Source organism: Gymnoscopelus microlampas (assembly GCF_963454915.1).
Source record: "Gymnoscopelus microlampas genome assembly, chromosome: 4".
Taxonomy (NCBI): Eukaryota; Metazoa; Chordata; class Actinopteri; order Myctophiformes; family Myctophidae; genus Gymnoscopelus; species Gymnoscopelus microlampas.
Genome location: NC_139941.1, coordinates 395,001 through 414,575, shown reverse-complemented (window position 1 = coordinate 414,575; position 19,575 = coordinate 395,001). Strand labels below are relative to the sequence as shown.

Sequence of the window (19,575 nt, the reverse complement as noted above, 5' to 3'; positions counted from 1 at the left end):
ACATTTTGAGGTTCGTGGCCTTGACATGAAAAAGTTTGAGAACCACTGATATTATAGCAACATAAGTTTTTCAGAAAACTGTTAGACATTTGTAGAATCCCCAGAAGCAAAGATTTGAGTAAAAAATGTTTGTTTAAAAAAATATATATATTTGAAGAAGAGCCAAAGAAATCTAGAAATGACACAGATGCGTTCCCAGATTGAATGGGGTAATTAACATTCTCATTGATATTTGCAAATAATAATGGATTGAATGATCTAATTGACTGACGTTGCCTCCTCTCAGCGGGGGGTCTGGTGGAGCTGGTGGGGAAGTTCCACACGTCCAAACCTCAGTACGGCCTGTGCACAGTGGGGTCCCCGGGGGCCCCGGACGCAGGGGGGCCCCGGGTGGTCCTCATCAGCTGGGTGAGACACACACACACACACACACACACACACACACACACACACACACACACACACACACACACACACACACACACACACACATGTCGGTGCATGACACTGGCACGCAATTAAGTATAAATCACGTTTAACTCTAATTCCAATCCCTAAATAATAATAATAATAATACCTGAGATTTATATAGCGCTTTTCTGAGTACTCAAAGTCACTTTACAAGGCTAAACTAAGTGGAATAAAATCAAAACAAAACAACTTTAATGAGAAAATACAGAGATTAAAAAGTTAAAAGGCTACAGAAGGCCAGGGAATAAAACACAAGTTGAGACTAGGGTGGTAGGAGAACAGTTAGGTGGGGAAAGCGGTTCTGAAGAGGTGGGTTTTGAGGGAGGTTAAACCTAATCTCTAAATGTCTAATCCGAATCCTAACCCCACCTGAATATTTTTCTAATTGTACTGTAAACATCTCTCTACAAATAGTAACACACACACACACACACACACACACACACACACACACACACACACACACACACACACACACACACACACACACACACACACACACACACACACACACACACACACACTCACACAGACAGATCATGGGTTGACAGAGCAATGTGTTCATAAGAGGCTTTAAATGCCTCCGTTATGCTAAGTGGCTTATTCACATTCTGTGTTTGTTTTTACATACAGTAAGATTATATAATATTTTATATAGGATTATATGGTATAGATTATATGGGTTGGTTTTGTTTTGACATTGGATTACTTGACATCCGATTTACTGGAGAGTGAAGTTAACCCATTGAGACCTGAGGCCCATTCTACAAATGTCTTCTACATATGAAAAACCTATGTTGCTTTTATATCGTTGCTGTCGGGCAGAAACCTCTCATCTCCATATGTCTTCTTGATCATACGACAGCATCACACGAAAGCATCAAAAGTAGCAGATGGACAAGCTCAAAAGTGTTTTGAGTGAATTTGAATTTGCTAAAATCTATAAAATGACACTTTCCTGGTTTTAATGAGTTAAAGGTTAAAACTTAACCCATTTTCAACCCTATCTTCATATATTTAGTTCTCACTAATGCTCATTAATATGGCACCATTTATGTCTACTCATTCTGTGTCTCAGAGGAGGGCTGAGGACAGTTCAGAAAACCTGCCTACAAGTGACATCATTGATGAGGATTCTAAGCTAATAGAAACTACGGCCTTTCTCTTCATCGGAAGTTAGCATGCTGAAATTGAAGCTATTGATCTTACATTAATAAAACAAAAAACAAAAAAATATGTTAATAATATTTAAACGGAACAGATCTTCTTCAAAATGACCAAACCTGCCTATACCGATGATGTCACTGGTAAGCAGGTTTCTGAACTGTAAGTATGTCTGTTACAAAGCTTGGCTAGATGTGGTTCAGCCTGTCACTTCTCATTAAACTTGGCCAAGTCCGATGCTGTGCATGGCTGCTCCAGCAGGGGGCAGCATATCAGGAGGTACTGCATGGTTTTTCGTTTGGTGCCGCAGTCACGCACAACGTCCCCGTCGTTTTAAATATCCACGTTTAGCAAGAGTCGCTTTTACACGTCCAACACCATATCTTAGTGTGTTTAGGCATTTCCACACTGTGTATTTTGTGTCTGCTCCAGGTAGGGGGCAGTGCCTCGCTCGCCTTTAGCTCCATTGTTGTTGCTTTTTCTTCCAGACTCTATATAGCATTCAAGAGGTGTAGTTCCAATCCAGACTCTATATAGCATTCAGGAGGTGTACTGTAGTTCCAAACTATATAGCATTCAGGAGGTGTAGTTCCAGACTCTATATATCTCCCGCCTGGACTACTGCAACTCCCTCTTTGCTGGTGCTCCGGCATCTGCCATCAGACCTCTGGAGCTAGTTCAGAAATCTGCGGCTCGTCCTTCTCCGTTCTCTACACTGGCTCTCCGTAGCGGCTCGCATCCAGTTTAAAACCCTGGTGCTAGGCTATAGGGCAGTGAAAGGAACAGCTCCTTCTTACCTCCGGGCGATGGTCAATGCTTACACCCCTGCCCGACCACTTTGGTCTGCCACCTCTGGGCGACTGATTGCCTCGTCGCTCAAGGGTCCTTCTGGCAGATCTACACGGTCATGACTTTTTTCTGTTCTGGCCCCACAGTGGTGGAATGAACTCCCCACTGATGTCACTGCCCATCTTTCGCCGCAGGCTGAAAACCCACCTCTTCAGGAAACACTACCCATCCTCTTTGCCTTGCCTACTTGTTGTTAACTAGTTGTACGAACTCTTGTTTTATTATTGTATTGTTTTATTGGATCTTGTTTAGTCAATACACTTATTTGTTTTAGCTCTTGCTCATTTGATTTTGCTATTTGTCTCATCTGTTTAAGAAAGTAGGTAGCTGATATATTGCACTTTTACCGTAGCGCTAGGTATACTCTTGGTTGCTTGTTTTAGCAGAAAATGCACTTAGGACTTCTGGTGATTAGTAGTTTCGTTCCCTACCTATGTTGAATGCACTTATTGTAAGTCGCTTTGGATAAAAGCGTCTGCTAAATGACTGTAATGTATATAGCATTCAGGAGGTGTAGTTCCAAACTATATAGCATTCAGGAGGTGTAGTTCCAGACTCTATATAGCATTCAGGAGGTGTAGTTCCAGACTCTATATAGCATTCAGGAGGTGTAGTTACAGACTCTATATAGCATTTAGGAGGTGTAGTTCCAGACTCTATATAGCATTTAGGAGGTGTAGTTCCAGACTCTATATAACATTCAGGAGGTGTAGTTCCAGACTCTATATAGCATTCAGGAGGTGTAGTTCCAGACTCTATATAGCATTCAGGAGGTGTAGTTCCAGACTCTATATAGCATTCAGGAGGTGTAGTTCCAGACTCTATACAGCATTCAGGAGGTGTAGTTCCAGACTCTATACAGCATTTAGGAGGTGTAGTGTCAGATATAACATTCAGGAGGTGTAGTTCCAGACTCTATATAACATTCAGGAGGTGTAGTTCCAGACTCTATATAGCATTCAGGAGGTGTAGTTCCAGACTCTATATAGCATTCAGGAGGTGTAGTTCCAGACTCTATACAGCATTTAGGAGGTGTAGTTCCAGATATAACATTCAGGAGGTGTAGTTCCAGACTCTAGCATTCAGGAGGTAGTTCCAGACTCTATATAGCATTCAGGAGGTGTAGTTCCAGACTCTATATAGCATTCAGGAGGTGTAGTTCCAGACTCTATATAGCATTCAGGAGGTGTAGTTCCAGACTCTATACAGCATTTAGGAGGTGTAGTTCCAGATATAACATTCAGGAGGTGTAGTTCCAGACTCTATATAGCATTCAGGAGGTGTAGTTCCAGACTCTATGTAACATTCAGGAGGTGTAGTTCCAGACTCTATATAGCATTCAGGAGGTGTAGTTCCAGACTCTATATAACATTCAGGAGGTGTAATTCCAGACTCTATATAACATTCAGGAGGTGTAGTTCCAGATATAACATTCAGGAGGTGTAGTTCCAGACTCTATATAGCATTTGGAGATTGTGGAATAGTTATCTGGCTACGCCATACTAAGTCTTTTACAACAAGGGATTAACTGACATGAATGAACAAGAACTAATCTCCGCTAACAACTCTGTCATGGATATTATTATAATTCCATTGGAACTGGTGTGTGTGTGTGTGTGTGTTCGTGTGTGTGTGTGTGTGTGTGTGTGTGTGTGTGTGTGTGTGTGTGTGTGTGTGTGTGTGTGTGTGTGTGTGCGTGCGTGCGTGCGTGCGTGCGTGCGTGCGTGCGTGCGTGCGTGCGTGCGTGCGTGCGTGCGTGCGTGCGTGCGTGCGTGTGCGTGTGTGTGAATGTTTTACTTTGGCTACTCCACAGCCCCCTTGAGCTGTGGGTTCTGTGCTTGGCCCGGTCCTCATCGCCATTTATATGCTCCCCTTGGGGCCCTTTATTAATCGCCATAAAGGCATGTCTTACCATCGTTATGCAAGCGACGCGCAGTTGCATTTCTCATTTAAACGCGATGGCCTCAATATGCTATCAGTTATGCATGACTGTTTAGCCGACATAATTAACTGGATGTCGCAGAATTGTCTTCAACTTAAAGCTGCACTATGCAACTTTCCTGTTCTACCCTGGCTTTGAATCCGGTTTCCTGTGCAAGTGCTGACATTTTCACCATTGAGCTAATAGAGCCTGCCTGCTTGCTCAGATTGAATTGAATCTTACCCATCAGGTCAAAGTTCGTGTCAGGTCCTGTGTCTAGGTGAGACATGACCTTTGACACGATCTAAATGTCTCATTAGAAGAGTAGGGAGATAAAATACAATCACCTCGATTGTATAAGTTATATTGTGTTAATATACTCTACCATACAGCTTGGACAAAATAAAATGTTATTCATTTAAAAAAAAGCAGTGGTAGAAGAAGTACTCAGATATTTTACGTAAAAGTACCACAATATAAAAACACTATGTTACAAGTAAAAGTCCAGAATTCAAAATGTACTTGAGTTGAAGGGCAAAAGTATTGCCATCAAAATGTACTTAAAGTAACAAAAGTCAAATAACTAATTTAGCAGAATGTCCCATTTCAAGTTTGCAAATGTATAATTCTTTTTAGAAAATAGCAGATCTACAAGCTCGCAATGTGTCGCATCGCGACGCATTGTGAGCTTGTAGATCTGCTATTTTCAAATGGCCAAAATGTATATAGTAGTGATGCGCTGGTCGGGTTTTTTCATGACCCGCCCCGCCCCGCCCCGTCACGGAACCCAACCCGCCTCAACCCGCCCCGCGAACCCATATATAAATCTATGGCTCAACGCGCCCCGCGACCCGCGATTTTTTTTTTTATTCTGTAAAATCATGGTTAGAAAATAATCCCCAAGTATATTCAAACTGTTTTATTGTTATTATTCTTATTCTTATTAGGAATAAAGACAAAACAAGCGCATGTGATTTTTTATTTATTTTTTGCGTGTGAGAGCGGCTGACCCGCTCACCCGCAGCCCGCATAATTTCCTCTGAAATTCTGACTCGACCCACCCGCGCCGCGGGTTGACCCGCGGGTTACGGGTCAACCCGCGCATCACTAGTATATAGGGTTAAAGTGGTTAATGTATGTTTTGCAATAATAATCAAAATCTATAAAGTAACTAGTAACTAAAGTTTTCAAATAATTGTAGTGGAGTAAAAGTACAGTATTTGCCTCTGAGATGTAGTGGAGTAGATGTAAAAGTACTGAAAACTGGAAATACTCCAGTAAACTAAAAAATCCAGTACTTGAGTACATGTAACCCAGGTAAGACAGAGATCCTATAGTCATAGGTCCTGAGAGCATCTCCGAATCAATCAGGCTGCCCATTGGACAGCTTAGTGTTGCTGCTAATGTGACACAGGTTTCTAAAAACCAGGGTCCTGTTCCTCGAAAGGTGAATTAAATAAGCCTGGCTTTAAGTCAAATCCAGGCTTGACAAAGTCGGGTCCGTATAGCCTCGTTTATTCCGTTCCACGAACGCCAAGCCAGGCTGAAAAGGAGCGACTTTGTCGAGCTAGGCCTTGTCAAGCCAGGCTGTGTCCAGCCAGGATAATGAAGTCAGGCTTCACATATTTCTATAAAAGACCATGAAAGTCGATAGCAGAATCCTTGAACTTGACCAATCATGGAGTCCAAAACCAGAGTGGCGTTCTTCTCTGTGGCTGAACAGCAGCACTGCAGCGGCTCATGGAATCATACAAGGAAGTAAAATGTATTTAAGCAAGAAAGGAAACACGACCGCAATAAATAGATCCAGGGAGAAAGCGTGGCAAAGTATTGCAAGCACACACAGAGTGTGTGTGTGTGTGTGTGTGTGTGTGTGTGTGTGTGTGTGTGTGTGTGTGTGTGTGTGTGTGTGTGTGTGTGTGTGTGTGTGTGTGTGTGTGTTTGCGACGGGACGGGACGGGGGGGCAACGGGACGCCCGGCAACAGGGCCCGGCAACGGGGCGCACGGAGGGGGGGGGGGGGGGGGGGGACGCGCAATAACCCCACATTTGCAAGACCACTTTGGTAGAGGTTTGGGTTGTGTAGTTACCTTGCCATCATGATGTAACTCCAAAGGTGGACAAGAAATAATAAATAATTTCTCCATTGACTAGAAATTGATAATTTAAAATATGCTCCTCATTGACTTAAATTCAGTGAGGCTCTTTTAAACCCGTAACTAATAATTTATATATATATATATATATATATATATATATATATATATATATATATATATATATATATATATATATACACGTCAGACATTTTTTTATAATATTAAAAAAAATCTGTAATATATTATCAAACATCTAACAACAATATGAACTATAGTGTTAACAGAGTGACAATGACATATCACATGAGTCATTGTGAAACAATTATGATTCATGGTCACACACTATTTCAGTAATATCATTAATTTGATTATATCTTATTGTATTTATTTCATTTTATTTGAATGCAGGGTCATTAAAATGAGTCCATATACAAACACATGTTTTGAATTAACTGTGGAAAAACTTGAAGAACAAGGTACTGGATTAAGTAAGCTTGGCTGTTAGCCTGCTCCTGACCAGGCTAACTTCACACCTAAATTGTCATGGTAACTAAGGTAGGCTTGCTTCAATTCTCTTTCGTGGAATCGGGTCATGGCTAAACTTAGCCAGGGTGAACTGGCTAAGCTAATCTTCAAGATAATTCAGCTCTCATGGAACCGATTCAGCCCTAATCCTGGCTAAATTAAGCCAGGATAGGTGTTAAAGCCAGGCTTTAGCTCTAATTCACCTTTCGAGGAACAGGCCCCTGGGTGTCTTCTTTGACCACCACATGAACTATGAGCAGTGTTGGGCAGTAACAAATTAAAAATAATATATTACTGTAATATTATTACTTTTCCCAGTAACGAGTAAAGTAAGGTATTATTCTGCCAAAACAGTAATATAATACCATATTACTCGGTCAAAAAAGGCCTCGTTACTCGTTACTGATGACGAGCGTCATTTTTTTGCTCATTCATTCATTTAATATGTACTCTCTCTCCGTTCGCCTCGTAGAGGCAAGTTGTCTCATCATGTGAAAATATAGTAGATCTAAGCTATCAACCTACGTCAACAGAGATGATTCTTAGCTTGCAGATCAGTTCTTTTTAGCCCGCGCACCGTTATGACGTAGCGCATGACCCGTATGCGACGCGCCGACTCGTGTATTTCTCCGCCTTTTCTTTTTACTTCAAAAAGCTCTCAAACTTCTGTTTTGAGGCACGGAATTTACTTAAAATATCGTTCGGATAGAATTTAGTTGTTTAACTTCATATATGTGGTCAATTAATCATGACAGAGCTTATTTAAAAATAAAAATTCAGAGAACCGGCACAAATGGAACCAAATGGAACAAATGGAACCAAATGGAACAAATGGAACCAAATGGAACTGGAACCAAATGGCACAAATGGAACCAAATGGACCCTAACGGGTCCATTTGGTTCCATTTGTACACTCTCAGAGTTAAATAAACACTGATGAAGGTGATACAGTGTAGATTGGGACCCCCAATAAACCTAAATGGTTGAGTCCCTGGCATATCTCTCCGTGGGCTAATATGTGTCAATTTGGGGGTCCTTGACGCGAAAAAGGTTGAAAACCACTGCTTTATATGAATTTTTACATCATGTTGTGTGTGTGTGTGTGTGTGTGTGTGTGTGTGCGTGTGCGCGTGTGCGTGTGCGTGTGTGTGTGCGTGCGTGTGTGTGGGTGTGCGCAGGTGGGTCCCAACGTGGATGAGCTCCGCAGGACAGAGTGTTACGGCCACGTCCCTGCTGTGAGGGCCTTCTTCAGGGTACGTAACACACGCACACACACACACACACACACACACACACACACACACACACACACACACACACACACACACACACACACACACACACACACACACACACACACACACACACACACACACACACGCTGTGAGGGGTTCAATAGGTCACTTGTAGGTTGAGTGTCACACCTGAACATTTCCCCAGAGAGACAGAAAGAACCTTTCTCTCTAGCTGTCTGTCTTTCTGTCCGTCCGTCTGTTAAGAACCAAATGGACCGTTATGGGTCTGTAACTCAGAGAGAGTACAAATGAAACTGTTCCATTAGTACACTCTCAGAGTTAAATTAAAACTGATTTTACAGTTGGGCTCCCAGAGATAAAATGGGGGCTCCTTGAAATTAACCCATTAAGACCGGGAACGCATCTGTGTCATTTCTTTATTTGAGCAAAAAAAAAGCATTATTTTACATGCTTTCCCGGTCTTAAAGGGTTAAAATGGTTGAGAATCACTGCATTAGCTGTAAATTGTATCTTTTCAAATGGGGGTCCACAGGCTAACGTCTATCAATTTGGGGGTCCTTGACATGAAACGGTTTGAGAACCCCGACCATAAGTCAAGCTTGTGTGTAATCCTCGTTGTCGTCTCATCCATCTAATTTTGGAGGCAGGCAAAACGCGCAGTAAAGCAGGATGATGTGCTTGGATTTCTGGTATGTGTGTAATGTTAGGACAGTTATCGTCAGTGTTGGGACTAACGCGTTACAAGTACAAATTTACTTTACACCAGTCTGTGCGGAGACGAGCTGTGAGCGGCTTTGCAAGCTCTCTCGCTCGCTCGCTCGCTCTTTCTTTCTCTCTCTCTTAACAGCGTGTGTGTGTGTGTGTGTTTCTGAATCGGACTAGGAATACCACGATAACGCAATGTCGACTATGAACCACGTACCCAAACCCGTTGGAGGCTGCTTTTCCCAAGCTGAAATCTGCACTTAAACTGCAAGGCTTCATGACTGTGTTGTTGAACACACACAGCTTAAAGTCGGGAAAGTTACACGACTCACTCGCCCAGGTGGTGTCAATAATAATCTACTAATCACCGTAATCGTAACAAAATTCAGAATCACAGCGCTGCCTGTTTCGGATTCCGCACGTTAAAGTATATTAATTCATTTGTTCGTCTATTTATTAACTGCTACTGCAGTCCCTGCGGTACATGAAAACTCATGTTACAGTCAAGGATCACCTTCAACCTGGTGTTTGCACTTTCTCCATTTACGGTCCGTACATCTATATAAACGTTCAGATTTCAAATATAAAGTGCTTACCCCATGGCCACGGATGTTACAATTATGCACAGGACTCTCAAAAGTACCCGTATATTCTGTATTGTTCAATGAAAAGCATTAAAAATCAGTGGCAATTTTCTCATAATGTATTGGAGTGCAATACACCTACCAACCGATAGGGTCACTCAGTTGAAAGCATATGGAGAAAATGGCCACCGATCAGATTAAAATGCTTTTTTTTTAACAATACGGATGATACAGGTACTTCTGAGAGCCCGTATAAACATCCGTGTCCATGGGGTGTCCATAAATGGAGAAAGTGCAAACACCAGGTTGAAGTTCATCCATGACGGTCGTGACAGTCAACCGTCGTGTATCCATGGCTATTACTCCCTCTAACATTTATTGAAATAATGTCATGCACATTTGTCCAGTGCATAGCCTACTGTAGCTCCATAAAGAACCTCTCACGCTATACAGCTCCGAGAAGGGGATTCTATGTCGTTCTCATCCAGGATCGGTGGAACGTCCGCCAAGGCTCCGCTGTTTACCCTTTTGTATACATCGTATCCCAAAACTAATGGTAGATTCCAAAACGCACGGATGTTTAAGGTTTGGTCGGCTGCATAATATTTTAGGTAGGCAGCGAAACTACCCGTTTAAATCGCTTATTTAGTCAGCCTGTGGCCATGTTTCACATTCAACCCGGAAAACCCCCCCTACGTCCGCTGCCAGTACTGCTCCCGGTTTGGCTACAATGGGCCACATTGCACATTGCTGTGAGCTTGTAGATCTGCTATTTTATAGCTAGGCTTTATAACTAGCCTATTTTATAACTAGGCTTTATAACTAGCCTAGTTATAAAATAGGGCTAAAGTGGTTAATGTATGTTTCATAATGTCATTTATATCTGAAAAGTAACTAGTAACTAAAGTTTTCAAATAATTGTAGTGGAGTAAAAGTACAATATTTGCCTTGAGATGTAGTGGAGTAGAAGTAAAAGTATTGGAAATTGGAAATACTCAAGTAAAGTACAAATACCTCAAAATTGTACTTAAGTACAGTACTTAAGTAAATGTACTTAATTACTTTCCACCACTGTACTCTACTACAGAGCATGCTGTCTCTGTAATGGTAGGGGACGGTTGGTGGGGAACGCGGTGAGCATTTTGTGTTCGGTGCCACGTTATGTTCAATCAAACCACAACAACCTTCACCTATAGCGTGTTCTGTGTTTGCGTGTAGCAGCGCGAGTGAGCACACATCATAGAGTTGTGAGCTGCACGCAATTAAAGAAAGCGTCAGAGAGTCAGAGAGATTACATTCATTTGGTGCCACGGGCCAATAAATTGCAGAACCTTGTCGGATTCTTGTGTGTGTGTGTGTGTGTGTGTGTGTGTGTGTGTGTGTTATCGTCTCACACAGGACACTTCTATAGGCTCATTGTCTATGTGTCTTTGACTGTGTGCTTCACCCTTTAATAACACACTCACACACTCACACACACACTATCTATAATTACTCACAAGAGTTTACCTTCTATTGTTCTGTTTCCTCTTCTCACTACGCTTCCTGTGCTGTTTGTACACGTGTCGGCTTCAAACTTTAGCCAGAAAACATGCTAAATGGACCAAGGGAGGATGGTATAGGTTTAGAGCGTAACAGTCGCCATTGTGTTGTTCATATTAAGAGTTTTAGGCAGACTCCATGGTGAATTGTGAAAATAAAATGTCTGATTCTGTTCATAAAAGGTTTCGGGAAACACAATATCTAGCTATTTTCCCTTCAAATCTATTAATTTGAGCAATGCATTCATATTAAAACGAAAACGTACTCAATATTTTGTAGTATTTCTAAAAGCAAGTACTCCTGTATTTTAACTCATGTGTGTGTGTCACTATACAGTGTATATACTATATATGTGTGTGTGTGTGTGTGTGTGTGTGTGTGTGTGTGTGTGTGTGTGTGTGTGTGTGTGTGTGTGTGTGTGTGTGTGTGTGTGTGTGTGTGTGTGTGTGTGTGTGTGTGTGTGTGTGTGTGTGTGTGTGTGTGTGTGGAGGGGGGTCCGAGAGGCGGAGCCCCAGGTTTCCTGTGTTTCCATATAAGGACATCGTCACCCAGGCAGCTGGACAAGTATTTGTGGAATGTTTGTTGTTTTTTTGTCTCCTTTTTTACAGTAAAAGTCTGGAAACCCCCCCACTACACGCACGCACGCACGCACGCACGCACGCACGCACGCACGCACACACACACACACACACACACACACACACACACACACACACACACACACACACACACACACACACACACACACACACACACGCGCACAGAGAGAGAGAGAGAGAGAGAGAGAGAGAGAGAGAGAGAGAGAGAGAGAGAGAGAGAGAGAGAGAGAGAGAGAGAGAGAGAGAGAGAGAGAGAGAGAGAGTTTCTCAGTGTGGAATTCTCAGATAAATAAATAGCTAAAATAAATGGACTTTAAATAGCTCAATTTTTTTAATAAAGTTGTGTCTCACAGTATTGTTGTTATGAAGCTACACGTTTAACTGCATTTTAACCAATGATTTTTTTTTTTCCTGAGGAATCTGCATCTACAACAACACACACACACACACACACACACACACACACACACACACACACACACACACACACACACACACACACACACACACACACACACGTGGTCAACCGTGTGTGGAGCGTAGAGAATCTCATCCTTCTGTGAAGTGTGGGAGAACTGTGACCTTTGACCTCTAGCAAACATATTTAAGTGGCCGGCAGGCTGAGCCCACATGCTAACGCCAGCGGATGCTAAGCTCGGTCCCTGTGCCTCTCAAACGAGCCATGGAACTTCATTAAGCTTGTTAAGACTAGATGACACGACGAGCAGTCCTCAAACATTTTCATGACAAAGACTGGACCTGGAGTTTGAAACAGTATAGCAGTATAGTACAGAAAAAAAGAAACAGTGCTAAATGGTGTGTGTGTGTGTGTGTGTGTGTGTGTGTGTGTGTGTGTGTGTGTGTGTGTGTGTGTGTGTGTGTGTGTGTGTGTGTGTGTGTGTGTGTGTGTGTGTGTGTGTGTGTGTGTGTGTGCTCACTGATGGAGTGAGTTACATTTTGAGAACAGCCATATTTTTAAATGTGTTTGGGGAGTCGATACGTTTCGTGGCTGTTGGCAGGGCATTCCACATTTTGGTGGCAGCATAGTAGAATGCATTTCTCTAGCCTTGCGTGGCCAGACTATATCACTGCGTGGATATGAGTCTGGTACTTCTATGAGGACGTTTTTTTTCCAAGGGGCGGGATCAAAACAATGGCCCTGGACTCAATTTGTTAGACCTACAGCCAACTACCAATTACAGTCTTCCATATTTAAATACTGGGCCCTGATTGATCACCCCAGACTTCGGAAGCTGGAAATGGATTGACAACGGAGCGGTGCCAGACCCAAATCGCAGAGGGCAATTTTTCTTTTGCACTGGTAGATTTGTCTGGTCCCAGGCTTGCATTTCCCGCCCATGTTTGAGCCAATTCTAGGTTGGGTCCCCCTCAAGGACCCCTGGGGGTCCCTGGACCCCACTTTGAGAACCCCTCCAAAAGAGTGCAGCCTGTAGATACCATAGATATAGAAACCTAGATACCTCATTGGTATCTCAATACAAGGCTCTTCTGCAGGGCTGTTTGACTACTGAGCAATCACATCGCGTTGACTACTGGCCAATCACAGCGCGTCTAACTGACTAGTTGCTGCGCGGCTGCCTCTTAAAAACTGCCAGAGATTATTTCTGAAAATTTCTAGCCAGTGCCAGAGATTTTTCATTGAAAAACAAAAAAGTACTTAGGAGCAGAGATGAATATTTTTTAAGTTTTAAGTTAAAAAGGAAGTGGATAGACCCCTATATCTTCGATAAATCATATATCCTTGGTCTTTGGGTCAAATTGGACAAAAAAAAAAAAGAAAAAAAAACTTTTATTTTGAAAAAAAATTCACTTCACGTAGATCTACGCGATTGGCACGTGGCGGCTTTAAATAGGTTCACGTAGATCTACGTGATTGGCATGCAATGGGTTAAGAAAAGACCCGCCCCACCTGCCTCTGATTGGCCTACCGGGGCGGCCATTGCTGAGTGGTTAGTGAGCCCGCCTAGGGAGCCAGAGGCCCTGGTTGCCCCAGGTTCGATTCCAGGCCATCCCAGCATATGTGTCGATGAAATGAAATTTGTCCCTGAGCAAGACTCTTAACCCCTAATTGCTCACAGGTTCTCATTGGAAACAAGACCGCAAGGACTTTCATGAACGACCTGTTAAAAAAGGAATTAAAATTACCGTACGCCCCCTTCTGTGACGCATACGGAAGTTTCCAGCTTGCCCTGCTGAATAGGGTGACCACCCGTCCCGAAATTGGACCCTCTGTCCCGCGTCCCGCACAAGCAGAGCAATGTCCCGAAAATCAAAGATATGAAAAAAAAAAAAAAAGATTTTTGTTTTTTGATAGTAAATCGGTAAAATCAGGCAAAAATAAGAATTAAATAACATAACCCTAACCTAACCCTAATCTTAACCCTAAAACCGAAATAAAGAAACCAAAAACTGGAAAAAAACGAACCCAATCCGCCCAGAACCGCGCAAAAAAATCGCACGAGAGGTCCTCATGCGCGCGCGTGCATGTGTCCCGCGATGTCCTGCGGAACGGGTACGTCTGTCCCTCAATGGGTCTGTTTGAAGGTGGTCACCCTATTGCTGAAGCGGAAGGAAGTGGAAGCACGGCCGAGATACGCACGCCTTAGAGCCGAAGGAGGCGTCTACCTTTATATGTCTATATGGTAGATACAGTTCAATTATGATGCCAGTTCCATTGATCAGCCTGCGAGGAGCGTGTTCTGTGTTTGACTAGTAGAGTCTGATTCACACCGATGGTTAATGTTCTGTGTTTGACTAGCAGAGTCTGAACGTTCCCCTGCAGTGAGCTCATATTCACACATCTGGGATCCATTAGTCCTGCCTTACTGGCCTACATCTGCTCATGTTGTCACACTGACAATAGAAAACGTATGACCCATTCAGGGGTCGACGACCTTCTGGAAGTGAAGTACCATGTTTTTATTTTCTTGATAGTCAGCGTGCCGCATAAACATTAACCCATTAAGACCTGGAACTGTGTCATTTTTAGATTTGAGCTAAACAGCATTATTTTACACTTTGGGCTATTTTTGAAAAATCGTGAAAATGAGTGCAAATCTTTGAATATATATATTTTTTAAAGCGAACATTTTTAACTCAAATCGTTGCTTCTGGGGGTCCCTGGAACAAAATATTTTGATGGGGGTCCGCGGCCAAATACATATCATTTTGGGGGTCCTTGAAATGAAAAAGATTGAGCACCACTGATATAGAAACATACGTTTTTGAGAATACTGTTGAGATTTAGGAGACATAGAATCGGCTTCAGGTCTCAATGGGTTAAGTTTAGTTATGACACCATATCGGAATATTATTATATATATTATTTTTTATTTTTTTTAAGATTTTTTTGGGGGCTTTTATGCCTTTATTGATAGGATAGTAGTCTGACAGGAAATGGGGAGTGACATGAAAGGCTGTCGGGATCGGGACTCGAACCCGCAACGCGCTGTCAGGCTGCTTTGGAGTGGTCCAGGCCTATTTTATTTTTTAAATAGGCGAGGTATATTGGGCCAGGCCTCTGGGGGTCCCCGGACCCCACTTTGAGAAGCCCTGCATTAGACCAGGGACCACCATAACTCTTAAGAGTTACAGCCCCATAAGGGTCCACTTGGTTCCTAACTATTCATCATTTCACTGGGGACCCCTTGAAGGACCCCTGGGGGTCACGGGACCCCACTTTGAGAACCACCACACTACACTAGACCGTCTCGTTGTCAGAGACAGTACCCATTTTCCCCATCTGTCTGTGTCCCTTTTGTGCCCATATATGGAGATCTCCGATGTTATCAGTATATGCCTACAGTATATATGGGCATATCGGTTGGATAGACGTAGGTTCTATCAAACATTAATCTACATGCGTTCATCCAGGTATTACAGACTGCTGGCTCAGTGGCATGCTCTGTTTTTCAGGAGTTTTATGAAAGCTTATTAAAGTGTGTGTGTGCGCGTGCGTGCGTGCGTGCGTGTGTGTGTGCGTGCGTGCGTGCGTGCGTGCGTCATACCAGTGTTCATTTTGACATTATTATTATTTCGTTTTAGTCAGTCTTTTGAATAAAATTCCATTTAATTTTAGTCATAGGCCTATTTTTGTCACCTGGAATCTTTTTGTTTTAGTCTAGTTTTAGTTAACAAAATCTACAGTTGATTTAATCGACTGAAATGTAGGAGCACGACACCCATGCTCCTACATAAAAGCATAAATTCACTCTCTCCTACACTCCTCCCTAACATTTTTGTCTAGTTTCTACGTTTGTTGACACATTTAGACATTTTGTCATCATTTTTTGTCATCATAGCTTAGTTTTTATTTAGCCTTCGTCCATGAAAAAAGGTAGTGGACAAAGTTAAAATGAACACTGTGTCATACGGTACCACAGTATGAGGTCAGTGAATAGTAACAGTTAGTCACACTCATCGAAGCTGTTTATTCCATGGTGGGAAAAGTACTAAAATGTTTTACTTAAGTAAAAGTATCAATACTGCAATGTAGAAATACTATGTTACAAGTAAAAGTCCGGAATTCAAAATGTACTTCAGTAAAATTACATACGTATTGGTATCAAAATGTACTTAAAGTACCAAAAGTAAAAGTACTCGTCATTCAGAAGGTCCTATTTCACAAGTTTTCAAATGTATAAAAATCCTTTGAAAATAGCAGATCTACAACGCGTTGTGAGCTTGTAGATCTGCTATTTTCAAATTGCAAAGTTTAAATAGGGCTGAAGCGATTTTGTAATAATCAAAATCTACAAAGTAGCTAGTAACTAAAGTTTTCAAATAATTGTAGTGGAGTAAAAGTATATTTAGTAATATTTACCTCTGAGATGTGGTGGAGTCGAAGTAAATGTATTGCAAATTGGAAATACTCCAGTAAAGTAAAAGTACCTCAAAATTGTGCTTAAGTACAGTACTTGAGTACATGTACTTAGTTACTTTCCACCACTGTCTACCAGTGTGTTTGTGCGTGCGTGCGTGCGTGCGTGCGTGCACGTGTGTGTGTGTGTGTGTGTGTGTGTGTGTGTGTGTGTGTGTGTGTGTGTGTGTGTGTGTGTGTGTGTGTGTGTGTGTGTGTGTGTGTGTGTGTGTGTGTGTGTGCGTGCGTGTATGCGTGCGTGCGTGCGTATGTGTATGCGTGTGTGTGCGTGCGTGTGTGTATGCGTGTGTGTGTGTGCGTGCGTGTGTCTACCAGTGACTGAGCTCCAAACAACGTGTGAGTTATTCTTCACACTCTGTTCACATGAGTCTCCACCGCTGGTCATCTGGATCCCATAGAGGCCAGCATGTCCTTCTCTTGGTTAACTCTTTGGCACCCAAAATAGCCGATCTAGTCTCACAACGTTGTGAGCTTGTAGATCGGCTATTTCAGTCAGGCATAACCCTAAACTGTAAGCCATATAACCATAACCATAACCATAACCCTGACCATAAGGTCAAACTAGCAATAGATTCCATGTTCAGAATTTTTTTATTCAATTACATTTTAAGTGTCAAATCAGAACAAGTTGTCTCAAGACACTTTACATGTAGAGCAGAGACCCGACAGTCCCACCCTGAGCAAGCAATTTTGCGACAGTGGCAACAAAAAACTCCCCCTTAACTAGGCTCTAGGGCCTTCTGCCTCGACCGTGTTGGTGGGAAAGAAGAGAGAGAGAGACAGAGGAGAGACAGAGAGATATGCAAGTAGTAGCAATAACAATAGTAGCAAATATAATAGTGTAAGATAGTATATTATAATAAAATATACTACAACAATAATGTTTATACAGTATATAATGGTATAATATGAGAATGTTAAGATAATATACAGTATAGTGGTATAGTGTAAAATGACAGATTTTCGGTCTCGGTAGAAATCCACGGTCGTGCTCCATGGAGAGGCCCGGTCCGCAGTCCATGGAACAGTCCATGGAACTGCGAAGTGGGAGATAGTGGCAGGCCTGCCCTTACTGGAGCGTGAGTCCGTACAGCAGAGATGCCCACGAGTCTCTGAGCTCGAGTCCGAGTCGAGCCTCGAGTCTTTGGCCTCGAGTCCGAGTCAAGTCTCGAGTCTTTGAGGGACGAGTCCGAGTCCGAGCCGAGTTTCGAGTCTTTAGCCACGAGTCCGAGTAGAGTCTCAAGTCTCTTTAAAAAAAAAAAAAGGATGTTTTTTTAGGGTTATTTTCTTAATGTATTTATACGATGTAGCCTAAGACTGAAATACAGTTATGATGGTCCACAGACCCAACCCCAAAATGAGAAATGCACAGAATGATTGTGCACACTGCTTCTGCTGTCCCTTGAGTAATGAGAACGCTCCTACAGCCATGGACCTCCCCCGACCGACCCCCGGCCGGGCCGGGCGGTACACAGTCACATACAGTAGCATAAATTGGCCATTTTCAGGAAAGATATGTACTCACGTTGGCTGTTATCATTTACGTTCCATTTCCACCCTTCTAACGGATAACCAGGGGTGTGTAAACATCTCTGAAGTAGCTCCATTTAGTTTCCTCTGAAGTGACGCAGTTATGTCCATTGCATTGTCCCCGTTCGCAAAGTTTTTCATCATCCACCTTTGTGCAATAATCCCAAACAGAGCTACAATATTGTGACAACTGCCAGCTATAATCTAGTAGGCTACTGTAAGTGTACATCAATCATAGCCCCTCAAACCCAGATACATTTATATGACAACTTTATATCGTTATTTTGGGCAGAATAAACAATAAGGCGTGACGGAGTATACAATACTAAGTATTTTGGAAACCAAATAAACCTGTAAGGTCTGTAACATTACATTACGTGGTCAACAACATAGATATGTAACTTGCTTGTAGGCAGTGGTTCTCAACCTGTGGGTCGGGAGTCGGGACCACAACGGAGCTCGCCTCGTGAGCTTGTAGATCTGCTATTTTCACAATATTTATCTGTGGATAAATGATAAATGAAATGAAAATGGGACGTTTCCTAAACGTGCTATCACAGATGATGCGATCATCTTATAAAAAATGTAAGCGTATGCCAAGATAACTGAGGTTACATAGCTGATGCTGAGCTAAATATGTTCACACACACAGCAGCTATTGTGCTCGCTCTCATGTTCACGTTAATGAGCAGCACGAAGCAGCTTGACTGAAGCCGGTTGGGAGCCAGCTCCGCGCAGCGCGCACTGGAGGTTCCTTTGCGGGAGGGAGGGGACAGGGGAGTGGAAGTTTTTGGGGTATTTCATTCTTTAATGCGTTAAAAAAAAACTATAAAATAAAGATTGCCCACAAGTCTTTGAGGGGCGAGTCCGAGTCGAGTCTAGAGTCTCATTTGTGGCGACTCGAGTGCGACTCGAGTACGAGTCTCTGACTCGAGTCGCCATCTCTGCCGTACAGTGTTAATTACAATTGCACCAGTGGGACACAAACCCACACAACCAAAGGGAGGAGGAGAGGAGCGAGGACGAGAGGAGAGAGGGAGGGGATGTAAGGAAGAGGGGAGGGGAAGGAGGGACGTGGGGAGGGAGAGGGGACAGAAGAATCTTCCATAAAACCCCGCTGGTCTCAGATATGACATAAAAGCAAAGATTAAAGCCTCAATCTGTGATTTCTTCAACTGCTTTTTGATTTGATTTGATAATTTATATTTTGAACTTGCAGGTAAAATACAATGAAATAAAAACAAACAACAATGAAAGCCACAATATATTGATCATCCCCAACATGTTCAAAAAGGAGTAGGAATAAGTAAAAATGTATGTACCCCTACACCCTTCTTATTTAACATTCATAATCCATATAAACAATTACAAATGTAACTTTATATCATATAAATCCTATGATATCTGCATACATATATACTCCCATATTCT

General features: G+C 42.5%; 1 protein-coding gene across 2 annotated transcripts in view; it reads left to right on the top strand.

Annotated features, from left to right (window-relative positions):
• Positions 1-19,575, top strand: part of LOC311044418 (uncharacterized protein) — a 99,469-nt gene that overhangs the window by 39,549 nt on the left and 40,345 nt on the right. For both annotated transcript variants that reach the window (XM_084055973.1, XM_084055972.1), the window contains exons 3-4: positions 287-408; positions 8,207-8,281. In XM_084055973.1, coding sequence (XP_083912099.1) covers positions 287-408; positions 8,207-8,281 — 197 coding nt within the window. The remainder of the gene's footprint in view (positions 1-286; positions 409-8,206; positions 8,282-19,575) is intronic.